The sequence below is a fragment of the Stenella coeruleoalba genome, assembly GCF_951394435.1.
Source record: "Stenella coeruleoalba genome assembly, chromosome: 21".
Classification (NCBI taxonomy): Eukaryota; Metazoa; Chordata; class Mammalia; order Artiodactyla; family Delphinidae; genus Stenella; species Stenella coeruleoalba.
Window position 1 is genome coordinate 18,030,965 of NC_137167.1, and position 26,109 is coordinate 18,057,073.

General features: G+C 36.1%; 1 protein-coding gene across 10 annotated transcripts in view; it reads right to left on the reverse strand.

The window, feature by feature from the left end:
- The window catches only part of MSR1 (macrophage scavenger receptor 1), a 457,630-nt gene that overhangs the window by 103,063 nt on the left and 328,458 nt on the right, over positions 1-26,109 (reverse strand). For 8 of the 10 annotated variants that reach the window (XM_079908915.1, XM_079908914.1, XM_079908916.1 and 5 more), the window contains one exon: positions 17,279-17,374. Coding sequence is in view for 1 of the 10 variants with exons in the window: in XM_079908921.1 (XP_079765047.1) it covers positions 17,279-17,312 (34 nt within the window). In the remaining 9 variants the exon portion in view is untranslated. Of the gene's footprint in view, positions 1-2,066; positions 2,139-17,278; positions 17,375-18,917; positions 19,176-26,109 lie in introns of those variants that run through there. The other 2 variants (XM_079908918.1, XM_079908919.1) reach the window with 2 other exon arrangements.

Sequence of the window (26,109 nt, forward strand, 5' to 3'; positions counted from 1 at the left end):
CAATAACTTTATACTTTGAACTATTTTTTCAAATTTAAAATGATGGGCTATATAATAATTCATCTAATAAATGTATCTTATTTATGCAGTCATTTTCCTACAATTCTTTTTAGAAAAATGTTCCCTGTTCTTTGGAGGGCAATGTTTAACTAATATAGATGATGATGCTGTAAATATTTTTATAACTTAGCTTTCTTCTTTTGAAATGTTTCTTAGGATAATTCACGATATGTTGAACTATCAGGTGACAGGAAGACTACCTCAAACTTCTTAGTATCTACTGTCTTACTGCTCTTTAAAAAGATCGCACACATTTACAAAGATTCCAGTCACTTATGTTTTAAACCAAATTCACCACTATTCAGTAACAATGTTTATTTTAGAATTATTTAGATTTTAGTAAGAGTTAAATGATACCTTAAGGTGGCTTTCATTTGCATTTTTTTTACTTTTAGTGTAGAAAGGCTATTTCCATGTAATTTTTTACTATTTATTTTTCTTCTTGAGTTTTTGCTTATTCATATCAATGGCTCATACATTCCCCAGGGTATCTTTCTTTACATAGATATGAAAAAAAACTTTCTTTACGTAATATAATTTAATGCACATTCTTTTTTTCTAAGACTATGTCTTATTTGAATTTATCTTCAAACTCTCAATGTTAATTTCACTGTTAAGATTTGGGGTAAATAATAACTTTGTAATCTTATTATTTAAAAACAAAAACTCTGATTTTATGAACAGTTAAAAACCCACATGAAGTGAACATAAAATTAACATGCTTGTGAAATCAGTAGCTCTACACTTACAGAACACATCCGTAAGAGGGATTAAGGTAAGGCCTGGAAACATCCATGTTGCCCCTGATGCTACCCATATTCATCCTCTGCAGTGAAGGAGAAAGAGCATCAATTCTTTAATGTGAGATCTAGATGTGAATGCTGGCTGTGTCCTTTCCTTGCCATGTGATCTTTGGCAAATATTTTAATTTATTTGATTGCAGATTCTTTATATATAATATATATACACACATGACTATATATAACCATTTATATGGTTATAATATCAATTTAAAGATTATGAGAATTAAAAATAACTTTTGTAAATTGTCTAGTACACAGAGAACAACCAATAAATGAATCACCAATATTTTAAAACACCAATTTTTTTTTAACATGAACTTTTCTTCTTTTATCCTCACAGCAGCACCATGAGGTATTTTCTCTATTTTACAGGTTGGGAAACCAAGAGCTAAAACATTGAAGTACCTAGTTAACGTAACACAGCTAGGGAGAGGGGGAGCTAGGGCCTGAAGGTCGGCAGTGTACTACCAGAACAACGGCTCCTAAACCCTGTGTAAAACATTTATAATCTCACTTTTATGACTTTTCTATCACTATTCTCACATTGCCAATGAGACGCCTAACCCCCGTTTTTTATGTCGTGTAAATCTTAATCATTCTTCAAGGTGAACTTAAATTCTAACACCTCCATGAAGGTTTTTCTTTCTCCTCTTGAAGTAGGTTTGGCCCTCCTGTACCCCCACAGTAGTTATATAGAGCACTTTCACACCACTTACAGTGCTCAAATTATATTATGCCAATTTGCCTTAGGTCATGATCTTCTTGAAGACAGAGACTATATTTTATTTTTCGTGTCCTTTCCCTATATCTAGTTCAGGGAAGTGCACATAATAGATGCCCAACCAAGATCTGCTATATGAGCAGTAAAGACAATATGAAGTACAAAGTCAAAAGTATCATGTAAAAACTAAGCAGATGAGACTAATTAAAATATATTTAGTCATATTTTGAATAAAGTCAATAATTTGTAATAAAATATGCAAAATTATATGCCAAAAATCTCTTGCTAGTTCAGCACACATATACATTTTTCACCCACAGAAAATCTAGCAGAAATATCTATCACTGAAACAATCAAATCAAATAATTAGGGATATGATAAAAAAATTCTACCACAAATTATTGATCCCATATGTATATATCTCTCACATATCACATACATGCATACGCTTAGACACACACAAACACAGAGTAGACACATACACTCAATAGAAGCAATTTGGGAAAAGCATAAGTAAACTTCTTTTACCGTGTCCTAAAGACGGCAGCACTGATTTATCCACTTCCCTCTCTTAACAATTGAAACCTAAAGCCTTTATCACATAATATTTCAGCAGGGCACATGAAAAAGGAAATGACACATTTGTATGTTGGAAATCTTTCTTAACAATGTATTTCAATAGTACTCCCCTCAGTGCACAAGTTTGCAAAATCTAAATTTGTCAGATAACTCATTCCTCTTCCCATCTAGGACTTCACAAAAGAAAAAGAGAAGTAAAATGAAAAAGAAATGGAGTTAATGTAACAGGGTACATAATGTATGGCAGACTGATCTTTTCCTTTTAATAAGATATGTCTGCCTTCTATAACATTCTCATTATTATTTATCTTCTATTAATCTCATTATCTTCCACTAATTCTCATGATCTCTTTCGTACTATATAACCTTGAGGGAAGACTCCATGTTTAAGTGATTTGTTTTTCTTAATCCTTTTCCCTATATCCCTTATCTCTAGCTTCAAACACAAAACACAGGAGGAAAGGATTCCTACTAAGTAAAAGTAGTAATCCCATACTACTCACTTCAGCTCTGTCTATAGTGATGTTAGCATTATCTATCGATCTCTTTCGAGCACCTAAAAAGTTACTTATTTCCCCAAGAGTATAATAGAGGAAAGGGGTCTCAGGCATAGAATCAGAGCAAAGGAATGACCTTCATCTTCTACCCCTGTCAGAGTTTTACACTTTTAATCTCATTTATTTAATCACTTCAAGTTCCAGTAGGACACGTATAATAAAAAACACACAACATTACACGAATGAGCTAATTTTTAGATCGATTCTTTTGGGGGAAGGTGTTTAATTTATATTCCATGGATACTTCTTGGTGCTCCAAACAGGAACCCCACCAGGTTCTTACAGCGAAGAGCCAAGAAAACTCAAAAACTCAATTGGCGCCTCTGGAAGAGGGAGGGGAAAGTAAGCATTTTTAAATGTCCGGTGAAAGACTGGGATTTAATCAGTTATAGAACACTTCCCCTCCCCCATACCTTACCGCCTCTTGGGCTCCAGTAGGATAAGAGTGGATTAGAGCGGAAAGACCTGCAAAAAGTTCTTTTTTAAGGGAAGTTTGTAGGGAAACCCCCAAACTACAGAGGAGACAGAAACAGACACTGGAGGAAATTTTAGCCTCCGACAGCTCCAGCTCCAGCAAATATTAAACACAGCCCAACTCCTAGTGAGGTTCCCATAAAACTTCACACTAACATACTGTTCACCTCAGTTCCTATACCTGACCTGACGTATCAACTCCAGTTTTCAACAAAAGACATGCTGCAAGTCAAGAAAGTGTGTGACGGCCCTAAAAGTCACAGGTTCCTTGGATAGTTAGGGAAGTGGTGAGGGGTAAGGGTGGGTAGAGTATGTACAAAATACTAGTGACTAATTTCCCTCAAGCAACATTAACAAATCACCCCTTCCTCGTGAGACACAAAAATGCCAGTTAAGAAAAAAGTGATTGTGATATTTTTAAGTGATACTTTTAAAACATGAATGCCCTGAATTTAGGGAAGTCTGGCTTCAGAGGGACAGACGCATGTAGTTTAAATAAGCTTAAATGTGGTAAAAGTGTCAATTTAAGCTTGAGCAAAATTCATTAAGCAAATTCTTCCTCTTTTTCTTTTTTTTTTTTTTTTGCCACACCACACGACTGGTGGAATTTTAGTTACCAGGGATGAAACCTGGACCCTCAGCAGTGAGAGCCTGGAGTCCTAACCACTGGACCACCAGGGAATTCCCTCCTTAAGCAAATTCTTATCCAGAAGTCTCCTGGAATCATTATGAGATGTCAGGCTAGGGGCTCAAAAGAGAACAGAACTTTCTACCACAGCTAAGAGAATGGCAGCAAACTGAGTATCACTCATTTTATAGCAACTTTACATGTGCCATATTCTTTCCTACTCACAGCAAAAAAATTCTTCATTTTAAAATGAGAGAACTTAAAGACTCTTCAAAAAATTTATCTAGGGACACCTGGCCAGTGACAGAGCATGAACTAGAATCTATATTCTATGATGTTCTTTCCACTATGCCACTTGGATCCTTAGTTTTCATGAACACACATAATTACTCATCTCTACATCTCCATTTTCTCCCATATCTTCAGAAGCTATGGCTGATGATTTCCAGGAGTGCTTCCAAAGCTCAGATCTGTCTTTTCCTGTTTGATCTGCCTCCATTAGCTTTCAGAGAATAAAGGGCTCTCTCTTTGACTTCCAGATCTCTTGAAAACACTACTCCTTAGCTGACTCTAACCAGGAATCGTATGGGGAAGGTGATTCTGAGCAATGTAGTTCCTGGCATCTCCCGTGGGGCACAGGAAAGACAGAAAAAGTGTAGTGAGGCAAAAAGCAATAGTGGATGTCTATGTAGTCTGACAACTCAGAAAAGGACACTTACCATCCAAAGAGGGAGTGGATACTGAATTGCTGAAAAGGGGGAAAGACTGCCTTGGGTGCAAAAGACAGTCATCCAAATGCCTGAAAAAGACAGGAACATGAAGAGTGTCAAAGACCAGAGCAAGGCCAACGTGGCCGGGGTAAAAATGGAAAAAGTGGCAAGCAAGGTTCCACCTAAGGCTGAGCGTTGGGTAGGTGGCCATGAACTGAGGAGTTTTTCTTTATCTTAAGAGCAGTGGAGGGACTTCCCTGGTGGTGTAGTGGCTAAGAATCTGCCTGCCAACGCAGGGGACACGGGTTCGAGCCCTGGTCCGGGAAGATCCCACATGCCGCAGAGCAACTAAGCCCGTGTACCACAACTACTGAGCCTGCACTCTAGAGCCCACAAGCCACAACTACTGAGTCCATGTCCCACAACTACTGAGCCTGCACTCTAGTGTCCGTGAGCCACAACTACTGAGCCCACATGCCACAACTACTGAAGCCCGTATGCCCTAGAGCCCATGCTCTGCAACAAGAGAAGCCAGCGCAATAAGAAGCCCACGCACCACAACGAGGAGTAGACCCTGCTCGCCGCAACTAGAGAAAGCCCGCACGCAGCAACGAAGACCCAACGCAGCCAAAAAAAATAAATTAAAAAAAAAACAAAAAAGCAGTGGAAAGGCATTAATGATTTTGAAGTGGGATGAATGAGCCATATCTGGGTTTTAAAAGTTGACTGAATGCAACATGGAGAACAAATTGGATGTGGGCAGTGTGGTTGAGCACAAGTCAACTAGTTAGGAAATTACTGCAATGGTGTCTGGGAAAGTTGATGGCAGCTTGGACTTGGGTGGTGTCAGTGGTAAAGGGGAGAAGTGGAGAAAGATATTAAAAGGCGAATTTAATGGGACTTGATAATGGATTTGATGGTGAGAGATGGTGGGCTTAAATTTTTCTCATTTACTACTCCAGACCCACTCTCCACCTTTCTCTATCCTTCTATTTTCCCCAGGAGCTTGACTTTCTGGGCTGAAACACACAGCTCTCTTGATCTCTGGCTTCCGATGAGGTCTGGCAAATGGCAGCCCAGCAGGAGATTTGTGAAAGGAAGGAGAGTTGGTTCTTCATGTTAATTGTCTAGAAATGAAATAAATACTTATTACCTGGGAATGTTGGTGGCCTCTTAAGGGCTACTTGACCTATATAAGCAGAAAATTTCTGTTAGGCAGAAACCTCTTGTTACTGTGGAGATTTCAGTATCATACCCATTTCCAGAACTGTGATAGCTAAAATATCCACTACCTTTTAAGAATAACCAATGGCTGGTGATAGGACTTAGGGTTGGCAGAATAATGTCCTCCCCCAGAAAGCTATCCACATCCTAATTCCCAGAAGAATGTTATGTTACAAGGCAAAGGGGAATTAAGTTTGTACATGGATTTAAGGTTCCTAATCAGCTGACTTAGGAAAATTATTCTGGAATTATCTGAGTGGGTCCAAGGTAATAACCAGGATCCATAAAAGTAGGAGAGAGAGGCAGAAGAAGAGGGTCAGAGGAAGTTTCCAGTTTTGATGACGGAGGAAAAAGGCCACAGGCTAAAGCCTGTGAGTGCCCTCTAGAGGCTGTAAAAGGCAAGAACATAGATGTTCCCTTCAGTGTTGAGAAAGTAATGCAGCCCTGATGACAACTTAATTTTAGCCCAGTGAGATTCATTTTGGACATCGAACCTAGAGGACTGTGAGAAAATAAACTTGTATTCTTTTTAGCCACTAAATTTGTTAATATGTTATTGAAGCAGTAGAAAACTAACCCAGGACTCTTTGTTTGTTTGAGCTGCCATAATAAAACACCGCGTTAGATAGACAGGGTGGCTCAAACAATAGAAATTTATTTTTCACAGCTCTGGAGGCTGAGGTCCAAGATCAGGGTGTCAGCAGGTTTGGCTTCCCCTGAGGCCTCTCTCCTTGGCTTACACATGGCTGCCCTTTTGCTTCTCCTTCACATGGTTGTCCCTTGATGCTCACATTCCCCTGGTGTCTATCATTCAAGTTTCTTCTTCTTATAAGGACACTAGTCATATTGGATTAAGGCCTCATTTTACCTTAATCACCATTTTCAAGGCCCTATTTCCAAATACAGCCACATTCTCAGGTACTAGGGGTTAGGACTTCAGTATATGAATTTGGGGAGAACACGATTCCGTTTATTAACAAAAACTATATCATAAACCTCCCTTGACGCCCTCTCCAGAGGTTCCTAAGGCAATAAACCAAGGTGATTTACTGGTGTCTGTTAAATAGAGACTCAGAGCTCATGCCGTTCTTGGCCCAAGTCCATTTCACAGTGGATCCTAAGGGACTACAGACCCATCCTATGGTTATTTCTCCAGTCATAAATATGTATTGAGAATAGATATATTTAACAATTGGACGAATGCACATTGGTTCCTTGATCTATTGGGCAAAACCTCTTATGGTGGAAAGGGTCAAATAGCAGCTAATGAAACTTCCCCTCCCTATCAGGATAGTCATCCAAAAGCTTTCCTGCATCACTAGGAAAACTCTTGAGATCAGGGCACAATCAAATATTAATGTCGCAAAGCTGTGATTCTGGGGAAATGATATATGAATGAAACGTGAAAACACTCATTTCCGGTGTAAATGTCCACTAGAGGGCACCCACTGGGGGACCGAATAATCTGACTGACAAAATGACTTTCTCTGGTGAAAGCCAGCCAGTTTTTTCCCCGCAGTTAGTACACGTATAAGTCATATTGCAAAAGAGATGAAAGTGGCTCCTGAGCTGAACAACATGGGCTTCCTCTCAAGAAGGATGATCTGCATATTGCAAATGAGTTTCCAATATTTCAACAGCAGAGGCTAATGCTAAAACCTAATCTGGTTTCTTCCAGGGAAGAATGTTTAATCCTCACTGGAATAAACACTTGCTTAGGATGTGGATTTGCCTTTCCTGCTTTCAGTGCTTTCCCCAGCACCAGTTAACAGATACACGGAATCCCTTATTCAACACTGATGTATTCTACACAAGATTTTTTCTGACCAAGGCACATATTTTATAAATGGTTCCAACTTCAAAGGCTTCAGGAATGGGTTCTGATTGGTTACATTTGACCATTCATTTTCCCCTAGAGGTGGGGTTTTATAAGAATGCCAGCTCTCTCACAAATAAAGTGGTTGGATTAGGATAAGAAATATGTCTCAGAAGAGACATTGGTGGTACAGGAATATCCTAGCAATAATTTTCTGTTCTCTTAAATTTCTTATTTATCATAGTGTTGTTTGACTTTTCACCTATTTGTCCCATTTTTCAAACAGAATGAGAACATGCATATTCTCAATATATTTTTAATTAAAATGTTAATTAAAATACCTTACAATAATACTTTCTTTTTTCTAATGTTGATTAACTTTTTATTTTGTTTTATTTTATTATTATTATTATGTTTTGGCTGTGCTGCACGATATGTGGGATCTTAGTTTCCTGACCAGGGATTGAACCCATGCCCCTGCAGTGGAAGTGTGGAGTCCTAAGCTCTGGCCTCCCAGGGAACTCCCACAATAATATATTCTTTAGGACACATATTGTTACTTTTTTTTTTTCAGTCTCACACCTAGTAGGCCCTTAATACTTTTTTTGAATGGACAAAAATCGAAAGAAATATTACACAGGTTATCTCATATCATTCCTTACAATGACCTTACATTCTAGACGGAATAGTATTATCCCAGTTTAAAACTGAGAAAACAAAGGCTCAGAGAAGATAACTTCCTTAGCCAAACCTATCAGGATGGTAAATGACTGAATTAGAACCCAAATTGTTTGTTAACTGATCATTCTTTGCAATACTATACTACCTGTGAATATGATAATGATGACTGAAATGGGTCCAAAGAGGTTGGCTAAAGAGCATTAGAAACACTTTTGGTTGCTAGTAAATCCCCCACTGTGAGTATATATCTTCTGGGGAGCCAGGGTCCACAAGGCTGCAAGTTCAAGAAGGTTTCTCTTCCTGCTCCTTGAAAACTGGAGGCCAGGCCAGTGACTCAATCCTGCCTGAATTCTGAGTGTTGAGAAAATAAGACAAAGACTTTAGGATAGGTAGGAAACAATTCATAGCAATGGTGGGAATGAGAGTCCAGAGAAAAGTTTCTTATCAAGGATCCCGTGTGGGTGATGCTATGAGTAACATCCTTAACTGAAGGTGGCTTTGGGCCTGCGTGCTTAGCCCACTTTACTTCTCAAGCTGGGCTCTCCAATCTTCCCACTAATTGGACCAGAGGGACCAGAGAGTCTTTAAGTCCTTTTTTTTGCTGCTTACATTAGCCAGAGTTCTTACTACTACAGTGATGATGATAACCAAATAGAAGCCGATGTAGAGAAACCAGATGGTCTCAAGAATACATATTCTTCTCTGGCTAATCACCATTGTCTAGGACTTTTTTCTTTTCCCCAGTTCAGTTGTTAAGAGTTCAAAGTTTAATAGTTTACATGATTTCAATGGTAACTTTATAAATGGAATGCTGTCTCTACTGAATCATGGGCAGTATGAATAAATGAATTCTTACATAAAAATTGGTCATATTCTATTTCTCTTCATTAGATATGTAATATGGAGATAGGCTTTGTGATCTTTAGTAAAGACCCACTTAAAAATATGCACTCAATCCTTAGCTACTTAGAGGTAAACACCTTAATTTACCCATATCTAAGATGAAAAGAATAGTTAGAACGTTGTTAATTGGGCTCTGATGCCTGAACAGATCTGAGGGAGTCCTGCAGCTCTCTGCAGGACAAGAACATCCAAAAAGCACCCAACTAAGGAGAACAATGAACATGATGAGGATGAAAGGAAATGGCAACTTTTTATCATCAACCAAAGTGAAGAAACCCCATAAAAGACAAAAAGCAACACCATCTTCCAAATAATAGTTCAAAGAAGAGGATGATTCAGAAAAATGAAGAAATGGAATTCATATAACCTGCTCAAGATTGCATTTTTCTCTGTAATATAAATGGCAATTGCAATGCTTAATCTTCAGGCTCCTACTATTTAGATGTGAATACAAATTATCTTAAGAAAATTCCTTTGCAAGGCAAAAGGTTTTTTAAATTTAAATGAGTTCTTTCCCATCTGTCATAATGCTTACAACAAGTTTACACAGACTTCACATTGCACTGATTTAACCAAAGGGAATAGTCTTCCCTGGTTGCTTTTACATCAGATGGAAGAGATTTTGTTTATTTGTTCATTTCATTTTGTTTTTACTGTGGGAGACAGTGGCATATCAAATATTCCAGCCCGTCTCCAAAACCTATACCCCAAACACTGTATTTCTTACATTTCAAAATACCTACTTAGCTGAGACAGATTAAGGAGAATTGTTAGAAAATTGGTTACTGAGATTATTATGTCTCAAAATAAACTCTTTGCATCCAAATCACTTGCTATATTCATACAACATAGGAAAAAACAAGCAAGATGAGGTCTTCAAAGATAGAGTATAAATCAGCTAGTAAAAAGCTATTCAAGGGCTTCCTTGGTGGCACAGTGGTTGAGAGTTCGCCTGCCGAGACAGGGGACACGGGTTCGTGCCCCGGTGTGGGAAGATCCCACATGCCGCGGAGCGGCTGGGCCCGTGAGCCATGGCCGCTGAGCCTGCGCGTCCGGAGCCTGTGCTCCGCAACGGGAGAGACCACAACAGTGAGAGGCCCGCGTACCATAAATAAATAAATAAAGAATGGCTGCCAAGATTTTGAATCCTGCCTCTGGTACTTGCTGACTGTGCCATCAGGCATGTTATTTTATCTCAGTTTTTCATCTGTAAGCTGATTTTCAAAAAGATCTATTAGAATTGAATAAGTTCATAGTTGTAAAGCACGTTTAACAGTGCTTGGCATCTGGTATGTCCTCCGTGAGTACATTGTTACATTGTATACGGTAAATTAAAAGGTTAGAATTGGAAAATGTAAAACCAACATTGAATCTTCTTCATTAATATTACAATACTTTTTCTTAAAACAGCAATCTCTTAGGAAAGACAAACTGACTAGCAAATTTCTTTCATCTCTGATAACTCATGTGTAATATTGGCATGCTATTTTACCCAGTACATTCACCTGAGTACACTTCGATGTCAGCAAGATGGATTGTTATATTTTCTATATTCTTATTTATTTCTCTCCTGAATTATTCTTGTCCTTGAAAATTCAGCAATTTAAATGAACCATTTAAACTTTAAAATGGTTGGAAAGATTCTTGTTATGTATACCATCATGGTTGATTTGCTCATGAATTCTAGCATTTTGACAACATGGGAAAAAAGTCACACATTCTAGAGCCAAACTACCTGGCTTCAAATTCCAGATCTACTCTATTTAGCTACGTGATTTGGGGCAAGTTATTTAACCTCACTGTGCCAGTCTTCCTCATCTCTAAAACAGGATGAAGGAGAACGTTATCTCATATTTTATGGTGAAAACTGAATAAGTTTATATAGCTGTGCTTTCACAGAGCAGATAATCATAAGTATTCATTGGTATTATTCTAATACCAGTTATAATCGGTATTGTTATAATAGTTCTTGTGACATCGTTATATTTTAATTTTTGTGTCCATTTTTGGACCCGTGAAATATATACTTTCTGTAATTTTTTGTGGATGTCAATTTCTTTGACATTGTCAATATTTCAAAAAAATGTTTATTGAGGATCTGTTATGAGTTAGCTGCTTTGACAGACATGTAGGTGGAATAAATATAATAAAACACTCATTATGCTTGGGTTTAGAATCTAGAAGGGGCATGTGGAAGGCACGCTAGGACTCATCAACAGTGAGTTCTCCTTTCCTTCCTGGGTGTTTGGGAGATCAAACTTTCCAGCCCACTTGTGGGGTCATGTGACTGCTATGGCTGAAAAAATACGAACAGAGTAATATGAGTCACTTTGGGGCTAAGGCAATGAAAAGTGCAAGTTCAAGCAGAAAGGCATAATGGAATCTTAAGATCGTAAAGATTATTCAATATCAAATTACACATTATAAAGAAAATGACACGACACCAAAAATAACATGCCATAACATGCACAAAACATAACATACTTGAATTAGTATTGAAAATACTATTTCTTAGTATGATAATTTGTTCGTTAGATTAATAACTTTGTCTCTTTTCAAAGAAAATAAAACACCTTAATTTTAGAGAATTTCACAAAATGTAAGAATAGTTTATAAAATTCCAAACAAAATGAATTTAACAGAACTCTCAGAAATGTTTTGACATCTTTAGAATGGAATCAGTTTCATGATATTCACAGATTCTGCAAAAAAGAATGACATTTTATTCATGAATCACAAGAACTCAAATCATATTTTCTGTTATTTACTAAAACAAAAGGAAAAGTGTTGAAATGTATGTGCATCTATTTTGAGTCATGGAATTTAATAAAATAATGTCATTTAAAAAATAGACTTGTTTTTCAAGACATTTGAATCAAATATTTATTAAAACCTGAGTTATCCTTATAGTAAACTATGGTCTGTTTTTATAAATAAAGTTTTATTGGAATGCAGTCATGTCCATTTGTTTACATATTGTCTATGGCTGCTTTTGCTACAACTTCAGAATTAGGCATTTGTGACAGCGAGTGCATATCCCACAAAGCCTAAATTATTTACTATTTGACCCTATATGAGAAAGTTTGCTAACCCCTGCTTATAAAGAATTTCTATTAATTTATTCATTTTTAAATATTTTGAATTTCACTCAGGAGTTCAGTGCACCAAAAGAGAGACCTAATGATCTTTAAAGTACTTAGGAGTTTTAAGCAGAAAGGTATTTAATTCAGGGAATAAGATATCTACAAAATTGTTGAAAGGTTTGAAGGGGCCAAATCTAGGCTGGGGCTCTTGGAATGTCTCCCAGACAATTTAGGAGTGAACTTTCAGGGTACCTACTACCTCTGAGGTATCCAAAGGAGGGATCTGGGCCCAAAGACGAGGACCCAGGACTCTGCCTCTTCAACTGCTTCTCATCCAAAGAGCTGAATAATGAATACCATTCTCCAGAACTTTGCTGCAGGAAAGTTGTACAGACGCATGTATTTGCTTCTCAGAAGCAAAAGGCAAGGACTCCAGGAAGATGGGCTCTACCTATTGTACTTTCTAATTTGCAAAGGAGTTATTCTTACTGGATAATTTTTACTCAGGCTCGATCTACAAGGGAATGTGGAAAATGTGAAATGTAGTTTTTGTTTTTTTTTTTTTTACTTTCAATATCTTCATCTAGAAGAAGGGTAGAATGGACAGACTTTCAGTGAGCCAATATTGAGAATCCACCTGATCATGTAATAAAAGCAACAATTATGCTTATTAAAATTATTTGATTAGAGGATAAATATTACAGGCTAAGTGAAATAAGTCAGAGAGAGACAAATACTGTTTGTTATCACATATGTGGAATCTATGAAATACAGCAAACAAGTGAAGATAACAAAAAAGAAGCAGACTCACAGATAGAGAGAACAAACTAGTGGTTACCAGTGGCGAGAGGAAAGTGGGGAGGGGCAATGTAGGGGTAGGGTATTAAGAGGTACAAACTATTAGATATAAAATAAGCTATAAGGGTATATTGTACAACATAGAGAATATAGCCAATATTTTATAATAACTATAAATGGGGTATAACCTTTAAAATTGTGAATCACTATATTGTTTACCTGTAACATATAATATTGTACATCAACTATATTCAGTTTTTTTAAAAAAAGTTATAGGGCTTTTCAGGTTATCTATTTTCTCCACTGTGAAGCTTGTTAGTTTGTGTCATTTATGATATTTATTTATTCTTTCTAAGTTTTCAAATATATTGTCTTAAAGATATTCATATTATTTCACACTTATTTTTTAAAGTCTTTAGACCTTGACTGCTAGATATCATGATAGATATTGATAATCTGTGTTTTCCCTTTTTGGTTTTTTTTTGGTAAGGAAGATTGATGAAGTTACTAGGATTAAGTACTTTTCTTTAGGTATCCAGTGACTTTTTAAAAAAAATTGAGGTATAATTGACATGTAACAGTATATTAGTTTCAGGTATACAACATAGTGATTCAGTACTTCTATATATTTCAAAATTATCATCACATAAGTCTAATTAACATGCATCCCCATACAGTTACACTTTTTTTTTGTAATGAGTACTTTTGAGATCTACTTTCTTAGCAACTTTCAAATATGCAATACAGTGTTGTTAATCATACTGTACATTACATCCCCATGACATTTATTTTATAAGTGGAAGTTTGTATCTTTAACCCTCTTCACCCAACTTTTTAATGTGTTTTCCATTTTTATACTGATTAGTTTGGTGAGAGGATTATTCTTTTATTCACCGTCTCAAAGAAAAAACTTTCAGTTTGACTGATTTTTCTCTACTGTTTTTCTGTTTTCAATTTCACTAATTTCTAGTCTTTTCTTTCCTGTTTTTTAGGTTAAGTTTGCCCTTCTTTTTTAATACAATGTTGACTGCTACAAATTTATTTCTAATGATGTGGTCTAGCTGCATTCTACAAATTGTTGATGGTAGTATTTCCATTTTTATCCAGTTCCAAATATTTCCTAATTTTCCATTAATATTCTCTTTGACCCATGAGTTATGCAACAGCATGCTGTTTAATTTCCAAGTGTTGGGAATATTAGTGACATTCTTTTTTGTTTGTTTTTTTATTCTCTTGCTCTCAGAGAACATATTTTTATGGTTTCAATACTTATAAATTTATTGAGACTTGTTTTATGGTCTCAAGTATCATCTATCTGGGTATATAATCTGTGTGCATTTTAAAAGAATATGTATTCTCCTGTTGTTTGGTGAATTATTCTATAAATGTCAACTAGGTCTGTTGTTCAAATGTTCCTACCAATTTTTTTTGAATTATTGAGAAAGTGATGTTCAAATCTCTATGCTTATAGATTTATCTATTTCTTCTTCCAGATATAAGAGATTTTGCTTCATGTATTTTGTATCTTTTTTTAGATTTTACATATTTATGTTTTTTATGTCCTGAATTGACCATATTATTATGAACAATTTCTCTTAAGCCTGTTACTATTTCTTAAAATTTACTTTTTTGATATTATTATATCCAGTGTCCATGTGTGCATGTGTGTGTGTCTGTGTGTATTGACATGGAATATTGTTGTCTATCCTTTAACTTTTAACCTACTAGTGTCTTTGAATGGGTCATCTTCACTTTGAATGATTCTGATATGATTCCTAGTTATCATTGTTAAAGTAACCAGATTGGGACAAGATGAAGTCACTCATGCTAAGACCCACATTAGCAAACCAAACTTTAACTAACTTTCTATGCTCAGCTGTCACAGAAAAGGAGGTCCTATGCCATCCAATCAGCAATTGCCTGCTCAGCACAAGTTACCTAACCTAGCTCCAAGACTTCTCTTTGCTCCATGTAAGGAAAGTTATCCAGCTTTAACCAATTGGTAAATGTCCAGTAAACAAGGCAAAGATGCCCACTCTCACCACTTTTGGGGTTTTTTTGTTTTTTTAAATGTATTTATTTATTTATTTATTTATTTTTGGCTGCGTTGGGTCTTCATTGCTGCGTGCGGGCTTTTCTCTAGTTGCGGTGATCAGGGACTACTCTTCATTGCAGTGCACAGGCTTCTCATTGTGGTGGCTTCTCTTGTTGCAGAGCACAGGCTCTAGGCTCATGGGCTTCAGTAGTTGTGGCACGCGGGCTCTAGGGTGCAGGCTCAGTAGTTGTGGTACACAGGCTTAGTTGCCCTGCGGCATGTGGGATCTTCCCAGACCAGGGCTCCAACCCGTGTCCCCTGCATTGGCAGGTGGATTCTCAACCACTGTGCCACCAGTGAAGCCCAACAATTTTGTTTAACATATTATTAGAAGTCCTAGCTAGAGCAATTAGGCAAGAAAATAAAAAGGCATCCGAATTGAAAAGGAAGAAGTAAAACTACTACTGTTCTGGGGAGAATGGATACATGTATATGTATGCCTGAGTTTCTCTGCTGTGCACCTGAAACCATCACAACATTGTTAATCGGCTATACTCCAATATAAAATAAAGAGTTAAAAAAAAAAACTACTACTGTTTGCAGATGACATGATATTATAAAGACTCCATCAAAAATGATTAGAAATAATAAACAAATTCAGTAAAATTACAGGATACAGAATCAATACACAAAACACTGTTGTATTTCTATACACTAATAGCAAACTATTAGAAAAGGAAGTTAAGAAAACAATCCCATTTCAATTGCATCAAAAAGAATAAAATACCTTGGGATAAATTTAATCAGGGAGGTAAAAGACCTATACATTGAAAACTATAAGATGGTAATGAAAAAAATTAAAGATGAAATAAATAAATGGAAAGATATTGTATGCTCATGGATTGGAATAATCAATATTGTTAAAATGTCCATACTACCCAAAGCAATCTACAGATTCAATCCAATCCTTATAAAAATTACAATGACATTTTTCACAGAAATAGAACAATAATACTAAAGTTTGTGTGGAACCACAAAAGGGCCCACACAGCCAAAGCAGTCTTGAGAAAGGAGAACAAAGCTGGAGTCAACATGCACCCTGATTTCAAACTATACTTCAAAATTATAGTAATCAAAACAGTATGGTATTGGCAATAAAAAGACAGACAGATCAATGCCACAGAATAGAGAGCCCAGAAATAAACTCACACATATATGGTCAATTAATTTACCACAAAGGAGCTAAGAATATACAATGGGGAAAGGACAGTCTTTTTAATAAATGGTGTTGGAAAAACTGTACTACAGTTACAGCTACATACAAAAGAATGAAACTGGACTACTCTCTTAAAACATACATAAAAATTAACTCAAAATGGATTAAAAATTTAAACATGAGGCCTGAAACCATAAAACTTCTAGAAGAAAACATAGGCAGTAATCTCCTAGACATAGGTCTTTGAGATGATTTTTTAAATCTAACCCCAAAAGCAAAAGTAATAAGAGCAAAAATAAATGAGTTGGGATTACAACAAAGTAAAAAAGCTTCTGCACAGCAAAGGAAACCATCAGCAAAATTAAAAGGCAACCTACCGAATGGTGAAAATATTTTCAAATCATAAATCTGATAAGGGGCTAATAACCAAAAATATATGAAGAACTCATACAACTCAACAGCAAAAAACAATCCGATGAAAAAATGGGCAGGTGATTTGGATAGACATTTTTCCAAAGAAGATGTACAGATGGCCAACAGGTACATGAAAACATGCTAATTGTTTATAACCAGGGAAATGCAAAACAAAACCACAGTATGATATCACCTCACACTTGTTAGAATGGCTATTATCAAAAAGACAAGAAATAACAAGTGTTGGTGAGGATATGGAGAAAAGGGAACCCTTGTGCACTGTTAGCGGGAATGTAAATTGGTGGAGCCACTACGGAAAACAAAATGGAAGTTCTTAAAAAAAATAAAAAGAGAACTTCCATAGCATCCAGGATTCCACTTCTGGGTTTTTATCCAAAGAAAACAAAAATACTAAGTTTAAAAGATATATGCACCTCCGCTTTAACTGCAGCATTATTTACAATTTTCAAGACATGGAAGCAACTTAAGTGTCCATTAACGTATGAATAGATAAAGAATATGTGGTATATATAGAGAATATAATATTATATAGCCATAAAAAGAATGAAATCTTACCATTTATGACAACATGGCTGGACTTCGAAGTCATTATGCTGAGTGAAGTAAGTCAGACAAAGAAAGAAAAATACTGTGGTCTCTTACATACGGAATCTATTAAAAACAAAAAACAAAAGAAACAAGCATGTAGATACATCAAACAGATTGGTGGTTGCCAGAGGTGGGTGGTGGGTGGTGGTAGAAATGGGTGAAGGGGAGGGTAAAAATAATAAAAAAAATTCATAAAGAAATAGTTCCAAAAATGTTAACAAGTATTGTAGCTGACATTCAGAATTTTAAAAAAATAAATAAAGCATGAAGTTAATGGAACTCTTGTGTCTTTTCTCATTAACTAAATTTGCTGACATTTTCAACTGGCACAGTCCTTTCCCTGTCCCACACTACCATTCAAAGTGAGCACTGTCTATATTCCTAAGTGGGTGTTTTTATAAGATGGTGAAATGGTGTTTTATCCAATTGACAGTTTGTACATATTGTGAAAACATAACAGAATTAAGATACGATAATGATAGTCTACATGAAGAAAAATGTTATTTGTAGACAATTTCCTTCTAAAATATCAGACATAATGACAGAAAAAAACAATCTAAACACATTGCTCTGATTCGCTGAACACTGCCAGCAAGATGGTACCATTTTATGAGTTGTGATCTGAAACAGTGTGATCAAGAAGCTAAATACAAACTTACCATTTTTAAAATCAAACAATTTATAATTAAATTAAACTGATATAGATTTAATGACACATTTAATCAAAGGCATGGTAAATATTCAAATGGAGCAGTTCTCAAAAATGATTTAATTGGAATTCTGTGACATAGTTAAGTTGATTTGCTGAGGCTGTTTTCACATTGTGAGTTCCCTTTATCTATAAGCAATATCAATATTGACAATTTCCCATGGTGCCACTATAGCATTTGCTCTGCATTTTGCAGATGTGTGCACACAGGTTAAAAGACAAGTGAGTTTTAATTCCCTAGCTTATGAGACTGCTTTGTCCCCAGCCTGCTTTTATGTCATAGAATTGTAAAGCTCTTTTTAGCATTTCTGTGATCTGAGTCTCTGGTTCACTGCACATTCCTTATACTCCTATGAAAATTTGAAAATCAATTTGAGTAGACTAGATCTGAGGCTTCTTTATTATAACTGGTTTAGCATTTCTGTGTTGAAATTTATTACAGTTTCTAAATGTGTATGGCACATTATGTTGTCTAAATTTAAAGAGAAACAAAGACATGTGGCACCATCTGATTTACTCAACATTCTAAACCCCAGTTTGGACATTTAAATTAGTCTAGAAATCATGCTGGAAAATAATAAGGCACATTTTTGGAAAACTATGAGGTGGAAGTAGGGCTTGTTCCCTTTCTTCCTCCACCCTAATGTGCACATTGACAAAATCATACTAAGTTCATATTAAGTTCAAATAATATTCTATTAGGCTTCCCTTTACTAGAGAGGTATGCTCTTAAAAGTAATGCTTTATTGTACAATATTTGAAATTTTCATTAGATACCTCTGCACCAGTGCACAGTCTGGGCCACAATTTTTGCTCTGGCTGCTACTGAAGCATCCAGCTCACAGTGGGCTTTACCCACAAACTGGAGACCCCTCCAGATTTGCCGAAAGCCCTTACCAGGTACCTCTTGCTTTGTATCCCAGAGTTTTGCTGATGATGTCACTCTGATACAAGGATTAGCTGGAACCTTGGAGGGTTCTTTAAGGAAGTAAGGTTAGCCTTGACCAACAGGGACAGAAACTGGCGGTTAAATGGTCTTCTCCCTTTCTTCAGGTAGATTACTCTGAGACACATCATTTAAGTCTCTTCAGGCCTGGGCTTGAGTCTCATAGACATAGCTATAATACTGGCCAACCTGATAAAATATGCTTGTACTCTTTTAACTCCTTCCTTTTTTCTCTTTCCAGGTCTCTTCCTAGGATCAGCCAAAACCTAAAACTAAAACAAACACAAACAAAAAACTGCTTGCACATGAGTGTTCGCATCACGTTTACCTTGGGCATGGGGAGTGGGGGAGGGCAGCTAAAATAAAGTAAATGGCATTAAGTTGCTCCCTGTATGTGCACATTTTATTCCTCTGCCTGAGGTGAAGCTGAAACTAAAGAATGAATGAGAATGATCACAAGCTATTTATCAAGTTGAAATCTTTCCTCACCAGACAACTCCTGCTGTACCCTCCTCTCCCACTGTTTCAAATCCTCCGTGCACTTTTATCTGGCCTGTGTCAACTGGCTCTTCACTTGCTGAGCTAGGGAAGTCCTTTGTCTCAAGGTGAACAGTAGACTATCAGCTATACTGCCCATATCTTTTTAATCTTTCACCTTTCTTTATGAACAATCCAGAGTAAATGTTAATGACAAATGTTTGAATGAATGGATCAAAAAATAATTGTACTCAATCTTAGGTAGTCACTCAGGCAGCAAGGAGCTAAATTAATTTTTCTTCCTCCACTGAATGATAGTCCAGGTGGAAGGAAAATTTCTGAGAAGAACACGGAGTGTCTTCTTCCCTCATTATCCCCCTTCTTTATTGAAGATTGCAAGATGTGCTTCAATAGGTTTTACTGTAATTGGCTATAACTGTTTGGGGTTAACTGTCACTCTAGAAACATGACAGCAATACATTGTAACCAATTAGGAAACTGTATCTTAAAATGTTAGTACAGACAAAATTGTCATATTAAATTTATGAACTCTTATATGGCAACTGCAAGGTATAAATAAGAAAGTTTCCACCTTGATGAAGAATGAGCATTACCACATCATGAATAAGAATCACTAAATGAAAATTTTTAAAGTTTTTAACTTTATGCAGAATTAGTCACCATATTAGAGTGTTTATGCATATTAACATACAGCTTTATGCAAATATATATGTATATGTAGTGGGATGGATCTTTAATCTCAAAATAACGTAACCAGGGACTTTCCTGTTGTGCAGTGGTTAAGACTCGTGCTCCCAATGCAGGGGGCCTGGGTTTGATCCCTGGTCAGGGAACTAGATCCCACGTGCACGCCACAACCAAGAGTTCACGTGCCACAACTAAGGAGCTTGTGAAACACAACTAAGTAGCCTGCAAGCCGCAACGAAGGAGCCCACCTGCCACAACTAAGGAGCTCATGTGCCACAACTACAGGAGCCGGCGCTGCAACTAAGGATCCCACAAGCTGCAACTAAGGAGTACACATGCTGCAACTAAGGAGTACATGTGCTGCAACTAAAGAAGCCGACTGGCCACAACTAAGGAGCCCATGAGCTGCAACTAAGGAGCATGAGAGCCACAACTAAGACCCAGCATAACCAAAATGAATAAATAAATAAATAAAATAATAAATATTAAAAACAATAACTTGAACAGTGAGGCCAAGTCTACATAAAAATTTAGGATGGAAGTAAAATACTTGACCTTTTGGCTTATTTGTAGCTTATTATGGTTCATTATTCCTAAAACACCATAACTGTACTTTAATGTGACAATTTAAAAATTAAAATCAATAAAAAATTTATTTTGCACCCAGAGATTATCATACTAAGTGAAGTAAGTCAGAAAGACAAATACCACGTGATATCACTTATATGTGAAATGACACAAACTTATCTATGAAATACTCACAGACATAGAGAACAGACTTGTGGTTGCCAAGGTGGGAGCGAGGGGGGGTTGGATTGGGAGTTTGGGGTTAGTAGATGCAAATTATTACATATAGAATGGATAAACAACAAGGTCCTACTATATAGCACAGGGAACCATATTCAGTATTCTGTAATAAACCATAATGGAAAAGAATATGAAAAAATAAATAAAAATTTTATGCTAAATCATACAAAATGTGTAAGATATCTATATCTACACCAAGATTTTATTCCCAAGACAATTGTCTTGACTCGCCTTACTGTGAAGAAAGTATATATTAATACTCACTCCAAGTCTTTATGGTTTCATATACAATGAATGGATGAGAAAAGAAAATAACATTTGTAAATTTTCTTGTTTTCTTCATTTATGAAAATTTGGAAAATAGAGAAGTTATAAACAAGTGAATTTAAATTATCCACAAAACTACTAAGAATATACTATTGCAATGAACTTTGCCTGTATTTCAGGTACTTTTATACACGTACAAATAGATGCATTTTAAGTGGATCAAATGCCTCTGGGTCATTTTTCTCCAAATTAATCTTTAGAACTCCTCCTTTTAGCTTCACTACTGATTTGTAACTCCTGATTCTCATTTTTATACAACTTCTCCACTCAAATCTTCCTCATCCCATGTACAGAAGATGGAAAAAAAGAGGCAAGGTTGAGGGGGACCCTGGTCTCAGACCATTTCTCTATTAGCAAGAATCACAGCAAATATATTAGATGGAAAGATTAGCACTGGAGTCTAATAATTTAGTTTGTTCCACGGTTCCATGTAAATTGTCCCATCTCCAGGCTGTTTTATTTTCTGACTCAAAACAGAACTAACAGCAGGCAGTTTGCTCAAGAAACCAGAACACTTGAAGTACCAAACTTCTCATTTCCATCTAGCTCTTCTCTAGAAATTTGGACATATTGCTGTTGCCTGGTTCCTTTTCTATTCACTCCATGTTTACATATGATCAGACTCAATGTAGGATATAATCCATAGGTGTTGGGGGTCAGAGTTTTAGTTTTGAAATCCATGTCAGAGAAAATGTACCATTAATTTTGCCTTTTCATTTTCTCATCTCTTCATGCAAACAACTATTTCTAACTAACCACAATATAAGTTAAAAACAAAGTTTTATTTCTTACACATTTCTATTCTAATACATTTATAATATTTAAAAATATTATATGTTTCTCTTAAAACATTTTGTTTCAAGCACACGTTGTCATATAACATTTTTCAACTTCAGCTCAGATGCCCCTGCTTGATAGTTATTTTTCTTGGTTGTACCCATGAAGGATCTCTAACGCTTCGCCTATGGAAAGATTCCCTCTGCTATTTTGAACACCAAATTTTAAATGAATGAAATCATTTGAATTGTTGTACAATTTTCTTTAAATTGACTTTTACTTTGTTTTTTCATTTGGGGTTAATATAAATAATGTTGCTATAAAGATTATTGTATATGTGTTTGGTATGTTCCACCATCATGACTGGAAGCAGAGGTTCGATTTATTTTCCATCTTAGGAAAAAGAGAAACAAGAGAAAATTAAAATTTACATCTATATTCGTATTGAAATTGGCAGTATCATTTGGTCTTTCTATCACATGCTATATCAGGGGTTATCTCGAGATAAAAAGTATCTATAAACACTAAAATTTTGTGTGTGTGTGAATACGAAAGAGTGAAATTTATAGATAACAGAGTATGCAAATATTCAGATTTAGTAGGTAATGATGAGCAATTTTCCAAACTATTAGTACCAATTTGCACCCATGCTATCAGGAAATTAGTTTTCAGATGCTTTTCATTCTTATTAATTTGGTATTTTCTGCCTTTTTCATTTTAGACACTCTGTTATATGTGTGACTTTAATTTGCCTTTCTCTGATGACTAATCAATTTGAGCACCATTTTATATGTTTATTGGCTTTCGGATATCCTCATCTGTGAAATGCTATTTGAGTTTTTAGTCTGTTTTTCTACTGGGTTGATACTTTGCCTTTTAGATTTATAGGAGATTTTCTATGTTTTATGTAAGTTCTTTGTCAAACATATATAGAAAATAATCTTTCAGGAGAGTAGTTGACTCTTCTTTTAACTCTTCTTTAACTTTGTAGCTTTTGGAAGAAATCTTTGCCTGCATCAAGGTCTTGAGGGTATTCTCTTATGCTTTATCCTAAAAGCTTTATTATTTTATTTCAATATTAACTGTATAATACAGCTGGAACTGATTGTTGTATTTTGTGTAATAGAGATTTGATTTGGTCTTTTCCATGTAGAAATCTAATTAACCTAGTACCACTTATTTAAAAGATATTCTTTACCCAACAGCACCGCATTGTAACCTGTGTCACAGATCAAATGACCCTCTGTGTATGGGTTTGCTTCTGGGCTCTTGTTCTGTTTTATTGGTCTTTTTGTTGTACTCTTTAAATATCTTGCTAATCATGAAGTTTTCATTGTATTATTAGCAAATATCTCAAACACAGAATCCATTCACAATCCAATTTATTTTTCACAATAATATGTGCAATTTTGTATTTCAGAACACTCAATAATTTATTTTTTTTGTAACTTCTCATATTCTATTAGGTCATCAAGGTTTTTGCCTCATAATGAGGCTGATGAAGAGTTCATACTTAGAGTAGACATGACAACAAAAGACTTTTTTTTATTATTCCCTTGTCCTTAATGATCTTCAATATATGGTTTGTTTTGGTGAATATTTTCAAATACTAGGCCATTCATGGTAGTTAAAACTAGAAAACAGAAACTCCTGATATTCTTAATCAGAAATGTTATATTAATTTCAATACTCTGAAAAGGAAATAAGGCCACTACCAACCCCCTGCATTAAGAAACATTTTTATCTCAAGATAACCCCTGATACAGCATGTGACAGAAGGACTAAATGAAACTGCCACTTTCAATATGAATATAAAACACAGATGTAAATTTTAATTTTCTCTTGCTTCTTTTTTTCCTAAGATGGAAAATAAACAGAACTTCTGCTTTCAGTCATGATGGAGTAATAGAGACTAGATTTCTCCTCCTGCCTGAAACAATTGTAAAACTAGATAAAATACATGAAAACAGTTTTCAGATAATAGACACAAGGCAGCACAAGACAATGATCCCTGAGAGAGGGGAATCTGGTTGCCTGGTTGCCCGGTTGCCCTGGCCTATTGTCTGGCAGAAGTGCAGGGAGGAGCACGAATGATTTAACCCAAAGCAGAAGAACCTGTAAATTGTGGAACCTGTAAAGGACTCAGCAGATGATGGAGGGAATGGCGGTGGGGTGAGGAGACCAGGCAGTTGTTACTGTTGCTTATTCTTCACTCTGTATTTAAATATAGTTGAGACCTGCTCTTTAATGCCACATCCTTGACCCGTTAATCATTCCCTCTTAAAATTTTCTTCGGCCTAGAATCGCACAAACCTGCCTCCAACTTTTGCTGAATGGCAGTCTTCCCTTTTTTGGGTGTCTGCTTTTAACATATTTGTGTAAGTTTCTGTAAAGAACAATCTAGGAGCAACTTTCAAAACTTTTATAAAAATCTGTTATTTAGACCAAAGTATGTCTTCACATAGTTGCTAGGATGCCTGTTAGCTCTTTGATTGATTCTGTGTGAAAACCATTAGTGGGATGGTCTAAATATAAAGAATCAGATAAAAGTGAATCATAATGTAATTTTATTTCATGTTCATAGAGAATGACAATCTTTTATGGGGTTATGTGCTTTATATGTTCCCTTCCCATTATCATCAAGAATAAGCAATTGGTGATTAAGAGGACTGATTTGGAAAAATGAACTGATCCCAGGAAGTAAAGAAATCTGGATTTGCTCCTTCATACTTTTATTAAAGTGAAAATTTGCAGCATAATTTTACTTTCTATTATTTCATCAACTGATTCAAAATTGGGTATTTATCCAAATTTTTAGCTTTAAGAAAATACAGTTTATGTTAAGAATAAATCTAAGCAAATGGATACATTTCTCACATTAAATGATGCCAGATAGTTGGTCCACATTTTCTGTCTATAGAATTCTGAATTTCAACTGAATTAAATCAAGATGAGGAAATATTTTAGGTTGTGTGAATGAAGAAGAAATAGGAAAATAAATCTCACTAAATTTAAGAGAAGATACGGCAGCATTTGAAATAAGGACTACTTTTCAAGGGTAATAAAAACCTAACTAGTTATCTTAGTAAGTTAGCCTGGAAATTTTGGCCTCAGTGGCACTTCAGGGTAGGAGGAAAGCCCAGGTCTTTCCCAGTGTATGGGAGTCCATGTTGTGATGTAAGCCAGCCTATGAAACAGACAAACAAAATTGAACAAAGGAACAAGGAGATGGCTGGGTTTCCAAGTCACTGGACTTCTCACTGTGGAACACTTCAGTAAGTAGAATAGAATCATAATCTTTTTACTTCACTCAATGGCATTTTCTGCTGGGTCCATGCAGCCACATCTAACAGAGGTGATGACACTCATGGGCTGAATCTCCCTAAGATTTGGCAAATGGTTCTCCTAGCTGACGGGCATGGACAGGGAGCAGGAAATATGGTAGCTTTCAGGATTAACAGTGATTAAATTCCAGAGTTATGAGTAGGCAATAAATCTGGGCCTCCTGCCTTCCTCTTTGCCTAAATTTTTATCATTACTGAAGCAAAGAATTGTTCCCATACCTTCCTAGGCAAGTTTACTAATCAAGTAAAATTTTACAAAATCCTTTTTTTTTTTTTTTTTTGCGGTACGCGGGCCTCTCACTGTTGTGGCCTCTCCTGTTGCGGAGCACAGGCCCCGGACGCACAGGCCCAGCGGCCATGGCTCACGGGCCCAGCCGCTCTGCGGCATGTGGGATCCTCCCGGACCGGGGCACGAACCCGTGTCCCCTGCATCGGCAGGCGGACTCTCAACCACTGCACCACCAGGGAAGCCCCTACAAAATCCTTTTTAAGGAAGCCAGTTATATTTGCTAGGACAGGAGCTAAAAAAGGGTAAGCACAAACTGAAACTTACTTTATGATTCTGAATGCTATTATAACGACATATATATATATACACACACACACACATATATACATACGTACACAAGCACATATATTATTTTTCTCATCTAATGTAGCACTTTGAAGTGCCCTAATGGGAAAAAAATTTTATTGTAAAGTC